Source organism: Bombyx mori, chromosome 5, assembly GCF_030269925.1.
Source record: "Bombyx mori chromosome 5, ASM3026992v2".
NCBI classification, from domain to species: domain Eukaryota; kingdom Metazoa; phylum Arthropoda; class Insecta; order Lepidoptera; family Bombycidae; genus Bombyx; species Bombyx mori.
This window is the reverse complement of record NC_085111.1, coordinates 14,373,886-14,391,002: the sequence shown is the minus strand read 5'-3', so window position 1 is coordinate 14,391,002 and position 17,117 is coordinate 14,373,886. Positions and strand designations below refer to the sequence as shown.

The 17,117-nt window shown below is 41.0% G+C and overlaps 2 protein-coding genes across 4 annotated transcripts in view; one reads left to right on the top strand and one right to left on the bottom strand.

The window, feature by feature from the left end:
• The window catches only part of LOC101738757 (solute carrier family 12 member 6), a 419,122-nt gene that overhangs the window by 245,963 nt on the left and 156,042 nt on the right, over nt 1–17,117 (top strand). The gene's annotated exons all lie outside the window — the stretch shown is intronic.
• Nucleotides 1,755–8,596, bottom strand: LOC101738495 (trypsin, alkaline A). Its single transcript, XM_004929984.5, has 4 exons — nt 8,264–8,596; nt 6,845–7,013; nt 5,494–5,752; nt 1,755–2,096 (listed from the first exon to the last, which is right to left on the bottom strand). Exons 1-4 carry the CDS (start codon nt 8,307–8,309, stop codon nt 1,800–1,802), a joined length of 771 nt encoding a protein of 256 aa, XP_004930041.1. The 5' UTR covers nt 8,310–8,596; the 3' UTR covers nt 1,755–1,799.

Here is a 17,117-nt window from a genome sequence, read left to right as displayed (position 1 = left end):
TTCCATTTACCGAAAAACCGTACAACGAAATGTCTTCACGACGAAAGACATGAGTGGAGTAGAAAGCGTCCGTAAAATGAGAGTACCTGCGAATAACTGTTTGGGTCTGAAATTCTGTCGCAGGGAAGTAGCAGACCTTCGCTTCTGTCCTTGAATGTGTTACCACTAACGGGAGGCGGCTTGTGTAGTTTTTTTTTCCTACCTATGCTGATAGCCTTGAGAGGCTATATCAGCTTCTCCTTGACGTGTAGGTGAGCTCACGGGGCTCAAGCCGGAGTGCTGCTAACACTGGCCCTAGCAAGAGCAGTGCTTCGCAGAATATACCACCGGATCGGAAACGCGACCCACTGAAAAGATCCGGCGAGAAACTCAGTGGGCTGTGTCTATGGATTAATTCGCTCATCGAGCCCTTCGTCGCAAGTGACGGATTCGACGAGGACGGTGACCGATGCTTGTGGTACCTAAAAGCATCGTTAATGGATCGGGAGGATCCGTAATGACGTGTTTTGGGCGACATTGACTATTTACCATTCGGTCTACAGGATCGGGTATGTAATTCCCAGCGGCCACGACAAGAGGGTTCTCATGTCTTGCCGCCTTCTCAAAGTGGCACAATGATGCCGGCTGTAGATACGGCTTATGTAGTGCCTTAGTTTTATTGCTTAGAAGGATCTTGTCGTGTGAAAATACACGCACGCGATGACGATCGACGGGTTTCCCGTCAAAAATATACAGCGCACTTAACACTTCCATTTTAGAGAGTATAACTAAGGAGATTGAGCTGTTAAATTTTATAACCGAAAATTGAATTTTGATTTGCTGGGAAAGGGAAAACTATGTTTTTTTTATTGCTTAGATGAGTGAACGAGCTCACAGTCCACCTGGTGTTAAGTGGTTACCGGAGCCCATAGACATCTACAACGTAAATGCCGCCACCCACCTTGAGATAGAACAAGATAGAACTAAATCGGATTGTAGCTAGCCTTACCCGCGCCCTACATAAGTAATTTCCAGCTGTCGATCGTTGTACGCTCATATGATAATACTCAGAGTACACTGCTATCTATTCTCCTGTAAATCCCTTAGTCGCTGTTTACGACATCCGTGGAAAGAAATGGGCTGTTGCTATTTTATGTAATAGCCACGTATGTAGCTGTAATTACTAAATAAATAAAAATCGGTAGCCTAATAGAGAAGAAAGAAGCTGAGCCATTTTGTCTTTACTTATTTGTAGTATACAATAATACAGATTTTAGTAAATGAATGATGTTTTACTTTCGACCTCAAGTCTTAAGCTAGTTGATGTTGTGACGGGCTACGATAACCACTTTAACCAGGTCCATCAGGTGAGTCGTGAGTCAGTGTTTACTAACTATAAATATTTATAGTTTCAGGAAATTCATTTCGTTAATCAACTTTTCTTTTTCCTATCTATGCTGATAGCCATAGCTGAGAAACTCAGCGGGCTGTGTCTATGGGTTAATTTACTGAACTATAACCGGTGCTTAAGGGACCTCCTCCTCCTGAAAAGCGCCGTTAATGGATCGGGAAGATCCCTAATGACGTGCTTAGAGCGACGTCGACTGTTTACCATTTGGTCCATAGGATCGGGTATGTAACTTCCAGCAGCCACGTAGTCATCTCCGTTCTTGAAATTTCACTAGTTTATACCGTGAGGGCTTTGAGCTCGCACACCCACATACAGAAAAAAACCCACTTTGATTGTCTATATCAGGACGTTGATTCAAACAAGATTTATAGGTGCTTAAAAATGTAATTAGTTAAACTGTTCCTTTAATCTAAGCATTGTTTTGAATCCATGAACTGAAGCGAGAGACGCGAACATTTACTCCAGGGTAGAATGCACTTCCACAAGAGAATCCCCACGAGCACACCCCGACGACGACACCGTTGTGGTATAGAGGACCACCGGAATCACCTCCACACTGATCGCGGCCGCCGACGTCAAGCCAGCCGGAGCACAACATATTGGCAGTGATCGGTCTATCTATTCTCGAGTATCGCTCTCTACAAATGGCCTGATTTATCGTCCAAACTTGAACATGTCGAAGCTGTTCAGCAAAACCACTTCCAGTCTGGAAAATAATAACGCATAAAGAAATCAGCCAGGTCAGAGGATCTATCTATCCATCTCCTTCGATATTATATGTAGATTAGAAATAACAGCAATAATCTTTACGCAATCTCCTCCATGCAACCCTGTAAGGAGAGGAACTAACTAACGAAATGACACACGCAAAAAATATTTGACTTAAACAAAATATAACACACTTACAAACTTAATCAAATTTGCCATATACACACCACAATAAAATGCATATGTACATACATATACACACATATAATAATATTATACAAATATGTAATTTATACAGGAAATAACTTTAAGGATGTATTTTAAGCTTTTTTTTTTTGAGTAAATAATACGTCATGTAAATTAGCACGACTAAAGCTGTTTTAAAAATGTAAAGTTGACAATAATCTACCGAATAACTTATCAGGTGATATTGCTGTTGATTGCTACATATAATTCCTGCGTTATCATATTTAAAGAAATATCCCAATTTCTCATTATTTTCGGTTAGATTAAATGGTTAGAGACTCTGGGCCTAGAAGGTTAAACCTATCCTTTGATTGGAAACGCATGGCTTTCTGCCGGCAGAAATATTGCCGTAATGGCATGTCATGATTCCGTACGGGTATATACGGCCCTACATATTTCTTCCACGAAGCCGTCTTGTATACTCGTAAGTTCAGAATTAGACTTCATGTCTCAAGTTAAGTGGCAGCATTGACATTATGATGACTACGGGCTGCGGTAGCTGTTTGAAACGCCCGGTAGGCTGTGACCTCGCTTACCGGTCTATAGTATAATAAAATTTAATAGTTTAAAAAAACCAACAAAATACGCTTTTTTAGAAAATCGAACTAAAAAATAGAAAATAAATTTTAATAAATTTGAATTAAAAATAGTGTAAGAAAAAAAGATTTTATTGTAAAAAAGTGTGTGTGTCCGCTCCGACGCACGACTGGAGTTTACTGGATATAAATATAAATTTGTGTCAGTTGAATACAGTAAAATATGGAAGTTACGTATTCTAGTGAGAATGATCCGGGAGTTGCGGAACACGTGGATGCGGTAATTAAGTAAGTCTATATAATTCACTTTTACAATTAATATATAAGTTGTCCATTCACTGATAGAAGGAATTGTTTATATTTAATAAGCTTTATTAATAAATGATTTGTAGCGGGTTATATTCGGGTATCAACCCACTAACAGTTGATACGTTCAGGAATCGAACCCGAACGGCGTCCGGCCACAAGCAAAACGATGTCGGTAAATTAAACGAAACAATACGAGAAATAGTTCTATATTACGACAACACGATACACTACAGATTATTAACAAATTAACGAGACACAAAACAAACGACTAACAAATATATGAAAATACAATAATGAGAGAAACGCGCGATCAGTACGAGGCTTTGTGGCGGACTGCCGGCGCAGCAGCCCGGCGTCACCTGCGATAACGCGGCCGCGCGTTGGCTCCTGATTGGCGCGCGCACGCATCACGCAATCAGGAGCCAATCAGGCGCATAACGCATTTCGTGTGACATGCTATACTCTCTAGTACGATTTTGGTCCCCATAATTTTCATACCCCGGGCCTATATATGTAAATCGATTCTTAAGGAGTAAACTCCAAAAAAGCGTGGGGTGCATGGTATCAGTAGTTATAAATATTTTATGAACAGATATGAGTAGAAAGGCTATTTTGATAATATCCTGAAAAACACCCCACGCTTTTTTACAATAAAATCATTTTTTTTACACTATTTTTAATTCAAATTTATTAAAATTTATTTACTATTTTTTTGTTGGATTTTCTATAAAAGCGTATTTTGTTAGTTTTTTTAAACTACATATTATTTATTTTTCATTTTTCAGTTGAATTTCAATTTTTTAATTTTTTTTTAATACTGATTTGTCGTCGGTCCTTAATAAGTATACCAAATTTCGAGTTGATCTGGCGGGGGTCAAAATCATGTTCAAAGATTCCGTTACAAACATATATACGTCTGAAGCTAATAAAAGCGTATTAAAAAGTAGGAACGATAATGGTAACTACCGCTACAGTACGCTCCGTCACAGGTAGCTATGCAAATTTATAATATTTGCAAGTTTCATGTTGCGCTGTTATTCTTTGATCATCAAAGTCGCTCGTAAGCACGTTTGGTAGATTTTCACTTAGAGAATATTGTATCTGTCCGTGTGAATTCGAACCCGGCACATCGCGTCGCTTGGACACTTCTTACTTCTTTCCTACATTAACCTCTAATACCTGACAATTTTCTATCTTAAAAGCATGTAATAGGAAATTCTAATAATAATCCTAATTCATCCAACTTCAATCTTATGACTCAAAGTGAGTAGCAGCATTCAGCATTAATACTGAAGTAGCTATAATTTATTTATTTATTATAAGCTCCGGTAACATCTTCATATCGGGAAGGCTCTACTGGTGGTAGGACCTCTTGGGAGTCCGCACGGGTAGGTACCACCACCCCGCCTATTTCCGCCGTAAAGCAGTAATGCGTTTCGGTTTGAAGGGTAGGGGTAGCCGTTGTAACTATACTGAGATCTTAGAACTTATATCTCAAGATGGGTGGCGCATTTACATTGTAGATGTCTATGGGCTCCAGTAACCACTTAACATCAGGTGGGCTGTGAGCTCGTCCATCCATCTAGGCAACAAAAAATAAAAAAAAGGCTGTAAGGTCATCTGCCTTTTTTCCCCCCTACCTAATCGTTGGTAGCCTAAGCAGCTATTCCAACTTCACGCGGACCGGTAGGCAAGCTCACGGGCTCAACCTAAAAGAATTGCTAACACTAGCCCTAGCAAGAGCAATGATTCGCTGAATCTACTACCGGATCGGAACCGCAACCAACTGAGAAAATCCGGATCTGCCTACCAACGCCAATAACAAACTGAACCGATATTCAGTGAAAATAATCTGTCATTTCGTGATTTTACTTTAAGGAATTAATCCAACAATATTTTTTTTGGTTCTGAGTTTGAATAGCCCCCGCACCACTCCATGTATAGACGTTACTATAAATAATAAAAAACCGGAAACAAATCAGGCACGTTCATCCGACCCCAAATTAGGATTCCTTTTGTTATCGGTACCAGAGACTGACATACTTATAGAGGTTTCAATATACTTAGTCTGGCCATAAATACTGTTACAATTAAAAATAAACAAAATATTACATTTGAATTTGGAATCTGTCATTTTTATATGATTGCTCATTCAGTTTTCTCATTTTGGCCTTGTTTGAAGAAGGACATGTCATAGCGTTCGGAAAACACCGTGGAGGGGAGCCGGATAGTACGTAACCAAAAAAGACCTCTGGAAACTGATACTTCAATTATTATTCAAAATATGCATTCGTGATATCTCACCCTTGTAGATCCCCATCCAGCTGCCCAAACAACTTGGTTATCGGCAAGGTTGTAATTGGAACCCGCAATACGAGCTGGCTGCACGGTATTACGTACGAAGTTTATCCGTAAAACTGTACGCATGATTGCAATATCAGCGTCCTTTGTACGATGATTGTAATTAGGGTGGATGATGTGCCTGTTGACCTCATGGACAACACCTCCACTATTTCCAAAAGAAGATCCTACGCGAACTCTCCAAACACCGACACGATCTCCTCTAAAAATTTAAATGAAAATTTATGTTTTAATGATGATGATTATGATGACAGATCATGGTTTACTTAGCGCAGTTACTGGACTCCATAGGTCAAACATTACAGTAGTATTAACTTGAAAAATTAAATTAACGCCATGCCAAGCTCTGTCGTACTATTGCGATAGAGGTCATATGATTGGATGTTGTCCCTTTCTTGTGAGATAAATTGCGAGTAACCGAAATTCACAGCGGCTTGGCTGTAGGCAGCGGCTTGGCTCAGCCCCTGGCATTCTGAAGTCTATGGGCGACGGTAACCACTCACCATCAGGTGCGTCGTATGCTCGTCAGCCTATAAGGGCAGTAACAAAAAAAAATTACGAAATAAATTTAAAATTACAAAGTCGCCGTGACCTAAAAGATAAGATGCCCGATCCATTCGTATCGAGTGATGCAACTATACCGGTGTTCGAATCCTGCAAGCAGGTACCGACTTTTCTAATGAAATAGGTATACAACAAATTTTCATGAATGACTTCCACGGTGACAGAATACCATCGTGAAATAAAGATCAAACGCGCAAAATTATATTTTGCGTAATTACTGGTGGTAGGGGATCTTGTGAGCCCGCACGGTAGGGATCACCACCTTGCTCATTTTCTGCCGTGAAGCAGTAATGCGTATTTGAAAGCTGGAGCAGCCGTTATACTATATCACTGAGGCTTAAAACTGAAGTCTTCATGTGGGTGGGGGAACTTACATTGTTGATGTCTATGGACTCCAATAACCACTTAACATAAGGCAAACCGTGAGCACGTCTACCCAAATAAAATTAAAAAAGCCTTCGTCAAGCCTTCTTCACTATTCAACGAGGCTTTTTTTTCTTATCGTGAAGATATCAGAAAGCATGTCTCAAGCCTTCGACAGAACTGAAAGTAAGCACGGTGGGCTCGTACAACCATCACATCTTTTTCTGCCGCATAGCCTTCGTATGTTCTACAGTGAAAATTAGGACAACCGTGTACAAAACTACTATTGTGGCCCCGAAAATTAACGTCAGTATAGACCACAGAACCGCAATGAATTAGATAATTTGTATTAAATTTTGATGCTTACATAATACAATGTGCGGCTGTAAGGACGGCTCTGTTATTGAGAATGGAACAGCCACATCCTTGCCACCACTGGGCCATATTGCTAGAAAAAAGTGCTGCTGCCATTGTGGGGTACCGGTCGATAGTTGTCGCTGTCCCACCGACAATCCTTGAGGACTGGTCTGGTATGGCTGAAAAATAAAATATAAATAAACACAGTTGATTCACTATTGTTTTTTTTTTATTATTTAATTACGGCCATGGTTTATCGTGGTTAAAGCTAAATGTATGAAAAACCCCCAATATTATATTTGCATCATGTGTTTAGACGAGATGGTAAGACTACTGGGTCCTACTGGTAGTAGGACCTCTTGTGAGTCCGCACGGGTAGGTACCACCGCCCCGCCTATTTCTGCCGTGAAGCAGTAATGCGTTTCGGTTTGAAGGGTGGGGCAGCCGTTGTAACTATACTGGGACCTTAGAACTTATATCTCTAGGTGTATCGCGCATTTACGTTGTAGATGTCTCAAGTATAGTTACAACGGCTACCCCACCCTTCAAACCGAAACGCATTACTGCTTCACGGCAGAAATAGGCGGGGTGGTGGTACCCACCCGCGCGGACTCACAAGAGGTCCTACCACCAGTAATTACGCAAATTATAATTTTGCGGGTGTCATTTTTATTAAACGATGTTATTCCTTCACCGTGGAAATCAATCGTGAACATTTGTTGAGTACGTATTTCATTACAAAAATTGGTACCCGCCTGAGACTCGAACACCGGTGCATCGCTCAACACGAATGCACCGGACATCTTATCCGTTAGGCCACGACGACTTCAAATATATCAAAATATCGATTCCATCGCTCGTCTAAATATGCGCATTAAAATTGAAGTCAATCAAACGGTTGTCGCACACTTCGAATCGGAATGCTTAACAGCTTCACGACAGATATAGATAAGAAGGTGCTGCTACCTATCTGCACAGACATACAAACTAACTACTACCAGTAATAATGAAATGCTATGCGTTTGTTTTATTTGATTTTTCGTTCGTGCACACAAATTAGAAACTGTTTTTCCATAGAAAAATCATAGTATAAAAACAATAAACAATAGTATAAAAAATAGAAAACACACTTTTATAGAAAACCAAACTAAAATTATGGAAATCAATTTATTATAAAAAAGCGTGGCAAAAAAGGAGGTCAAAGTCATGTTCAAAAATTTCTTTACATACCACTATCATACGTATGAAGCTAAGAAAAGCGTATTAAAAAGAAAATCGAGCACTTTTACATTGTATATATCAGATATCTCCATAAATGTAAGATAATCAAAAAAATTGATCGGACAAAGTCTGAAGGATCATCCAATTGCAGTTAATGAAACTACTGGGAACGGCTACAACAAATAAAAAAACTAAAAAACTCACGCACCAGCCACAGCTCCAACTAAGAGCAGTAAGACGAGCGTCGGTGTCATTTTTTAACAATTACACTTCACTGTGTTCTGTTACACTGCGCTCTGTATTTATACGAAGTTATTTTTTAATTAAAAGTAACTTAGCCTCTTATCATATCGATTTCCGGTAGGTGTATTTAATCAATAAAATCTATTTATTTGCGTCTGTGCATCACAAACTACCATACGCGATTAAAAAAACCGCTAATCAGAAATCTTTTTATCATAAACTAAGAACTTATTACTTAACATATTATTATGAAACATTGATCAAACATAACATCCTATCTGTACCATACTATCCATACTATCTACTTAGTCTGGCCATAAATACTGTTACAATTAAAAATAAACAAAATATTACATTTGAATTTGGAATCTGTCATTTTTATATGATTGCTCATTGAGTTTTCTCATTTTGGCGCCAATACATTTTACAATATTTTGCGATATTAAAATGGAGTGGGGTGATAAAGAGAACCGAATCGCTGTAATTGCATTACACAAAGTAGGTATGGAGCCAAATGCAATTTTAAAACTCTCCATACGCTTGGTATTAGTAAAATGTTTGTGTACCGGGCTAATAATAGGTGCAATGAGACCTCCTCTGTTTGTGACAGAAAAAGATCTGGCCGTCCACGTAGTGTTCGTACGAAAAAGGTGGTCAAAGCAGTAAGGTAAAGAATTCGAAGAAATGCTGTCCGAAAGCAAAAGATTTTATCTCGGGAGATGAAGATAGCACCTAGAACCATGTCGCGTATTTTAAAAGATGACTTAGGACTTGCAGCCTATAAGAGACGTACTGGTCATTTCTTAACTGATAATTTAAAAGAGAATTTGGTGGTAAAATCGATACAACTACTAAAGCGGTACGCAAAGGGAGGTCACAGAAAAATTTTGTTTAAGGATGAGAAATTTTTTACAATTGAGCAACATTTTAACAAGCAAGAGGGGGGTCGTCGTACCCCCTGACGGGGGTACGGAACGGGCCTCAGGGCAAGCCCCATTGCCCGGACAAACGCTCCCTGCCACTCAGGGCAGGGGTGAAGTTGATGCAGGGAGGAGATGGGAGAGGTACTGCTGTTTGCAGCGTGCACGGCTGCACCACATCGACAAAATGATATATAAATAAACATAATACGATGGGCTGGTCTGGTGACGGCTCGATGCCCGCGGCGGAGTCACCCCGGCGCCGGCTGCTGTCCTCTGTCCTTTTTTTTTCCTTACAGCTAACTACACACTAACTACAACTAACTAAAACTAGACTACACTACTATTTACAACACAGGGACAACAGTCAGCGGATACGAGGGGCATGCCACCGGGCCCATGCCGCGGCCCCACCTCCACAAACCAGAGAGGGAGCCGCGGCACTAGTAAGGCGCTCACCCGCTCCGGGCTCCCCAGAAGGGGAAGACCGTCACGGGGAGGGACCGTGTTACAACACTCCCCAGACGGGGGAGTGGTCCACCCAACGGGGTGGGGGGAAGTGACGAGTGGGGACAGCTCAGTCCCATGGGGGCACTCGTTATGAGCACTCCCATATCACTCCGATTAAGCCGACTATCTTACCATAGTAGGGGGTTCCAGTAGCTCCCTTGGTAGCGCCCGACCATCAGGTCGTCTGGCGTGCAAGGGAGCTATGTTGTGGAGATGCTCGTGGGGTCCACCGTCAACCCGCTCGTAAAGATTACGAGCTAGCCTGCGGATGAACTCCTCGAACGACTCCACATGCAGATCCCGGGCGACTACGGCATTTCTGACGTAACGCCCTGCTCCTACTATCGTGCGAAGAGCCAGATTTTGCTGGACCTGTAACCTCGCCCGCATACCCTGCGGGATGAGGTGATACCAGGTCGCAGCTGCGTACGTGATACGGGAACGGACATACGTCTTATAAACCGAGCTTAGTCCTGACCGGAAACCTGGAGGCCAACACCGGCCGGAGGAGGAATCTCGCATAGCGAGCGGCCGCCAACGCCGACATGGCGTGGGCGGTCATCCTCAAACTCCGGTCGATATTGACCCCCAATTACCGGACGCTGGATCTAAACTCGACATTAGCGTTACGGAGACTGAGCTGTCCCGGGACGACTGTTGTGCGGACCGGACCGAAGAGAATAGCCGCAGTCTTCCCCACGTTGACCGCGACCCTCCATCGGTCCAGCCACTGGGGCAGTAAGTCCAATAACCTCTGCATCTTCGAAATGGCCGCAGAGGGGAAGTTAGATGACGCGAAGTAGGCGCTGTCGTCGGCAAACAGCGCCAACTTCACGTCGGCTTCCCACGCAATCACGCTTGGAGGGCAACCTCCAAGCGTGGGAAGCCCGGAAGGTACTAATCTTTGTCGCCAGCTCCGCTTCCAGCTCATTAAGCTCGCGCTTTATCCTGGGACAACGAGTTGTCGCCTAGAGCCTCCTCAAGCCCCTCTTCCGGCGAATAATCGCCTTCAGATGGGCCGTGAGTCTACCTCTGGGCCCGCCGCTGGGCACAAGAGTCGTCGCCTGGTCGATCGCTCCCCTGATGGAGTCAACAAGGCGGACTGCCGCATCGTCGACCCCATCAGGGGTGTTGGGGTCCTGAATCACGGGAAGGTCGACTAGTCGTCTCTTAAAGAGCTCCCAGTCCCCCAGTAGGGGCGAGATCGCAACCCGGGTGAGCCCCATTGCCAGTGTTACCAGGATAGGGAGATGGGGGGTACCCAGGTCGTACAGTGCCTCGATCGTTACGGGGCACCGTAGCCCCTTGTGCACACACAAATCCAGCACATCGGGCTGATAGCGCGCGGCGGTCGGGATGTGTGTGGGTTCGTCGGGGCCGACCACAGAGTAGTCACCCCTATCGGCATCTTCTAACAGCCGCCTGCCCACTGCTGAGTTAAGTCGGGAGCCCCACGCGACGTGCTTCGCGTTGAGGTCCCCGACCAGCAGAGGTGGGCGGCTGTCGTGATTCAGGGCCCGTCTTATGTACTCAGGGTGAAATTCAGGCCCCGGGGGTCTATACGCGGCATAAATCCGCATATCCCCCCCCGAAGTGTGTACCCTCACACCGACCGATCGTGTCGATGTGAAGGACAGCAAATCCAACTGATCATGTACCACGTCCCGCCTGACGAGGACCGCAGTAACATTTTAACAAAACAAAATGACCGTATTTATGCTCAAAGCTCTAAGAAAGCTTCCCAATTAGTCGACAGAGTGCAACGTGGGCACTATCCGACTTCAGTGATGGTTTGGTGGGGTATTAGCCATGAAGGAGTGACTGAGCCATATTTTTGTGAAAAAGGTATCAAAATATCGGCACAAGTGTATCAAGATACCATTCTTGAGAAGGTAGTAAAGCCCCTTAACAACACCATGTTCAGTAATCAAGAATGGTCCTTCCAGCAAGACTCGGCGCCAGGTCATAAAGCTCGGTCTACGCAGTCTTGGTTGGAAACGAACGTTTAGGACTTCATAATGATAATTTGGAGTCCCTAAAACAATCCGTACGATTGGCAGTGAAAAATTTTCCCATGGAAAGAGTGCGTGCTTCTATTGATAACTGGCCTCAACGTTTAAAGGACTGTATTGCAGCCAATGGAGACCACTTCGAATAAGCTTTTTATACTTTAAATTGTTTTATATTTATGTATTAAACTAACACACTGTAAAAGTAATAAATGTTATTTGCAATAGAATTTTTTTTCCCTTTGTCTCAGTATTTATGGCAAGACTAGGTATACTAATATTATAAAAAGGAAAGATTTGTTTGTTTGTTTGTTTGTATTGAATAGGCTCCGAAACTACTGAACCGATTTGAGAAATTCTTTCACTGTTTGGAAGCTACACTATTCCCGAGTGACATAGACATTTGAAAAAAAATAAGAATCTTTACAAAAACTCCAATAATGTAACCCAAGGTGTAAAAAAACTACCTAAAATATTCTTTACGTCGCGTGCCCTGCGAAAGCTATTGATTAGAATAAAATAATGTACTACGACTTTGTAGAACACATTATTATTTACAACAAGGGGCGCGACAGCATAATAATATGTCTAACTATTATAGTCATGCCGCAATAAGTGTTCTTTTACTAAAAAAAATTAAACAACGTCAAATATGGTTGAAATTTTTTGTTAAAGACCCGAGCGGAGCCGGAGCGCGCCGCTTGTCCTCTGATAAAAATCAAATTTAAATATTTATTTTTTTGCGTAATCAATATCAGTAGGGCGTACTTGTAGGTTCGCACGGGAAACCTTGCCTAATTCTGCTGCGAAGCAGTCATACATTCTGGTGTGAAAGGAGGAACAGCTGTCAAACTAAGACCTCATTTATCATGGTAAGTTGCGGCATTTGCGCTGTGAGGTCTACGAGCTCCGTAACCACTTAACACAAGGGCCGTGAGCATAATCATTAAAAAATTACATGTTGCAATTGACCTTATTATCTACCGATTCAATGAATCAGTTCTGCTGAAAATCAAAATACTTTGGTCTTCTCCCCATAGACGGACGGTCTAAGCATATTTTAATTAAATCCATATACAAACGTACATCATGTTTTGTGATTTTTGGAACGAAGTTCCTTATGGGACGATGCGGAGGGGTACCCTAAACGGGAAAAAACGTCCGTAACGTAAGATTTTTATTAGTAATACACACAGTGTACGACTTAACTTTGTAATAACTTACAAATTAGTAATGCACACATTGTACGACTTAACTTTGTAATAACGTACAAAAAATAACATATTTTTTTATCATTCATTGACCACGATCTCAGAGCGTTCGTTTGCGCAATACACTAACTCTTATGCAAACAACCGTGAATTAAATGTACCACAGTAAGTTCGCACGTTTATACCTCGAATAGAACTTAAAATTAATATTTTTATAATAAGGAACTTCGTTTCTATCCGGTGTCCCACGACACCGCACATCTTTATTTTTTCTAATAATGTAACACACAAAACCGAAAGCACAAAGTTAAACCCGAATTGATTAAAGGACTATAAAAGTCGGAGATAAAGCAAATATATCTAGTGGTACAACACAAGGTAATCTACTCGACAGTCGGGACTGGCTATAAATATTCTGGGTTTCAGTTAAATTACGAGCATGTAACTCTTCACAGTATCTTCTTGTTAACTGATTCTGTAGTTCTTAAATTTTGAAAAATGGGCGATAATGTATATTTTTTACTGGCTTAAGAAATTATTTTAAATTAAAGTGTCACATTTAAAATTTATAAATAGCATATTGAACTTAATAAATACGAGTTTTCAGCTATTTTCATTTTTAGTGAGTTATTTTTAAAACGACACGAGTAGGTAGATATACCTTGTATAAATGTCGATTGTTATTATACGAAAAACATTAATTAGATAACGATAGCAAAACTGTGCAAACTCAATCGTATGTACGACGCACCATAGCTTATTATCACAAAATTTATTTATTATAGAAAATCTCTCTTGGTATTGATTGTGGTGACAAAGGAATCTACCAATTAAACACACATTTTAAAAGAAATCAATACATAATCCAGGATAAATATATATTTATTGCCTGTCTGAGTATTTCGCTGAATCTTCTCAAAGGGTCACGATTCCAATCTGGCCGACAGATAGCCCTGGGAGTCACCCGGACAGCTGTAAAACCCACTAAGCAAATTCCACTTCTTCCGATAGATCCCACGCTCGCCTGCTTGTCCTAGGGAAGCTTTATAGGTCTATCGATTAAACTGCAAGTGTAAAATAATTATCAAAAAAAAATGAATGTTTAGCTAATTATTTTCAGAGCATTAAAAGTTACCTCACAGGACAAGTGCAAGTTAGTGATGCTGATGATTTATCACGTCCTCATAACTGGTGGTAGGGTGTATTGAAAGCTCAATCTGGTAGACTTCTAATTTATTAACTATGTTAAGCTTATGAGTGAACAAGCTCACGTCCCACTTACATCCTGCCTATTTCTACCGGGAAGCAGTTGTGCGTTGCAATTTTGGATCATGGTCCCATGATAGGCGTTTCACAATATATTATGGTTTTTTTTTATTGCCGTATAGGCAGAAGAGCATACGGCCTACCTGATGGTGAGTGGTTACCGTCGCTCATGGACGTCAGCAATGCCAGGGGCAGAGCCAAGCCGCTGCCTACCGTTTAATACTCTCCACAAGCCTCGTTTATGTAATTTAGACTTCGTTGCCCGTGTGTATCTCAAGGCACACGATTTTAATATTGTGATGTGTATGGTCTTCTGTAACTACTCAACACGACTCCAAATCTAAGAAACAAACTAAAGCTTGAACGAAATAGGAACATGGCTTTCTTCAAACGGGGCTTGTGGAGAGTATTAAGCGGTAGGCAGCGGCATGGCTCTGTCACTGGTATTACTGACGTACACCAGCGACGGTAACCACTTACCATCAGATGGGTTGTATGTTCGTCTGCCTACACGAGGAATATAAAAAAGCTATATTTTCAATAGACCAGACCTTTGGTAAGATTGTAGATTAAAATAACTTATCTCTACCTTTCACATCTAAACGACCGATTTAGACGCTATCAAAAACGAATCAATCTCCAACCGCCATGAAAATAGTTTGTGGGCTCGGCAAGTAATCGACGCCTCAATCGTCTAGTTGATTGACAGATGGGAATCACTCAAACTAGCCTCGCTCGGCTAACAGAGTATCCAGTAATCATCCCAAAATCAATGTCAGGGGCATAACTAAGCCGCTGCCTACCCTGTTGTTTCAAAAGCTTTCCATAAAATGATCAAATAACAATTTTCGCCCGAAAAGATTTCATTGAACGCAAAGATGCGAAGGGATTGACTGAATAAAATTAAATATACAGAATACGGAGTTGAAGATTTTTTATTGTCTTTATATTATTCTCTATTTTTCTTTTTTAACTTATTAGTTACATTTTACACCAAAAGAACTTCAAAAAATTTGAGTTCTTGCAGTTTGTTTAATTGGGAAGTTGATCTACACGATAAGAGAATACGAAGTTGTGCAATTACTTTAATAGAGCAAATCATAAATGCGAGCTTAAACCCTAAAAGTAATTTTAATTATTACAGTTTATTGTTGCATGCCCGACAAATGCATATAACATAAACAGAAAATTATTATTTTAACACGAACCATTTCTCAAACAAATGACGTTTCCGCTAAGTCTGTGATTTGTGAATGCTATGCTTGTTTTTTTTTTTGTTTACATTATTTAAAATTCAAAATTAATGTTGAATTAAGTAATTGGGTTAAGTAAGTCGTAATTGGTATTAGATACGTATTCTTTTTTCTTTAAATTGAAAAAAAGCTTCTGGATTTTTACTCTGATTTGGTCGCTCGATACGATAATCTGTCATCTGACGTCTGTATTCTTCAGACGCATTATGCTAGACAGATCACTGATATAACACTGCAGCCCGATTTTTTAATAAAACTCAAGTCCCTTTTACGACATCGACGGGAATCGTGGTGCTATTAAGACCAAAGTGAGATTTATTCTGGGTGTATCGGTACTTATTCTTCTCCCGTACGTGTCGACTGGTTTTTCTTCAATATTGTATTATATCATAGTATTATAACATACAAAGATAATAAGAACACGAAAATTAAGCACGATAAGACCGGAGCCCATTTTGTTCACGTGGCATCACCTAGTAAATAATTATTAACTTTACAGATTGACTCGTTACATACATCAAACACTTATTATTATTATCTGTTTTCGTAAAGAAATATTTTTGTTGCCATTGTAGACAAATGAGCATACCGTCCATCTGATGGTAGGTGGTTACCATCGTTCATGAACATCAACAATGTCAGGAGTATAACCACGCTGCTGTCTACATACTGAACTATATTGTATACTTTCTTGTTCCAGGTATACAATACCAGCTGCACAACACTATCCCGATCTCGAGCGGAGAAAACTCACAGGTCCTGAAAATAAAAACTTCCTTTTTACGTTTGGCACAGACATATGAACCACGCTACACCAGTTTTAAGTGGTTACCGGAGCCCATAGACATTACAACGTACGTATTACAACGTCAATGCCACCATCCAGCTGGAGACCTACCGCCAGAACCTGCCTGAGATACCGTCTTCAGACTCCACCTTTATCTTCACCAGCCTATTTGCGCCGTAAAGCACTCAAACATTCTGATTTTAAATCAAGAACTCTCAACATCTCAAGAAAAGCAAAATTAACCTTAATTAAACCATCGTAAACACATAGTCCATCCAAGTTCAACGAGAATGTTATCATCATCATCATCATCAGCCTGCGGCAGTCCACTGCTGGACATAGGCCTCCCCAAAGCTCGCCACTGAACCCGATCTTCGGTTCTACGTATCCAGTTCCTGCCGCAGGTCGTCGCTCCATCAAGCAGGAGGGTGTCTTACACTACGTTTGCCGGTTCGCGGTCTCCACTCCAGAACACGTCTACCCCAACGGTTATCGGTTCTGCGACATATCTGACCAGCCCACTGCACCTTAGCCTATTAACTCTGCGAGCTATATCGATCCAGATCAGAATGTTATTATTCCCGTAAAGGAGACGGAAAATCGTGGGCCAAAAATGTAATAACTTGGAATGTAGTCTAAAAAATTTGTCATATTTTTTTATATAAGAATATAAAAAATCACCTCAATCCTCTTTCTGGGGCCGGAGAAAAATGAGAAAGTTAGTTTTTGTCGGTATAACGGTGTGATCGATTTAATTAATCGATTACAGGATTTTAAAAAGAAAAACATTGCACTAGGTAATTAATGCAAAGTAATTAAATGAGCGATTTATACTTGTTGTATACAAGTGCGGTATGCGCCGG

Excerpts from the sequence above, each read along its gene's own strand:
- LOC101738495 (XM_004929984.5), bottom strand. The coding sequence starts at position 8,309 with ATGACACCGACGCTCGTCTTACTGCTCTTAGTTGGAGCTGTGGCTG. Across the intron at positions 5,753-6,844 it reads ACAGCCGCACATTGTATTAT|AGGAGATCGTGTCGGTGTTT; the intron begins GTAAGCATCAAA and ends TTAAATTTTTAG. Across the intron at positions 2,097-5,493 it reads CTGGATGGGGATCTACAAGG|ACTGGAAGTGGTTTTGCTGA; the intron begins GTGAGATATCAC and ends ATTATTTTCCAG.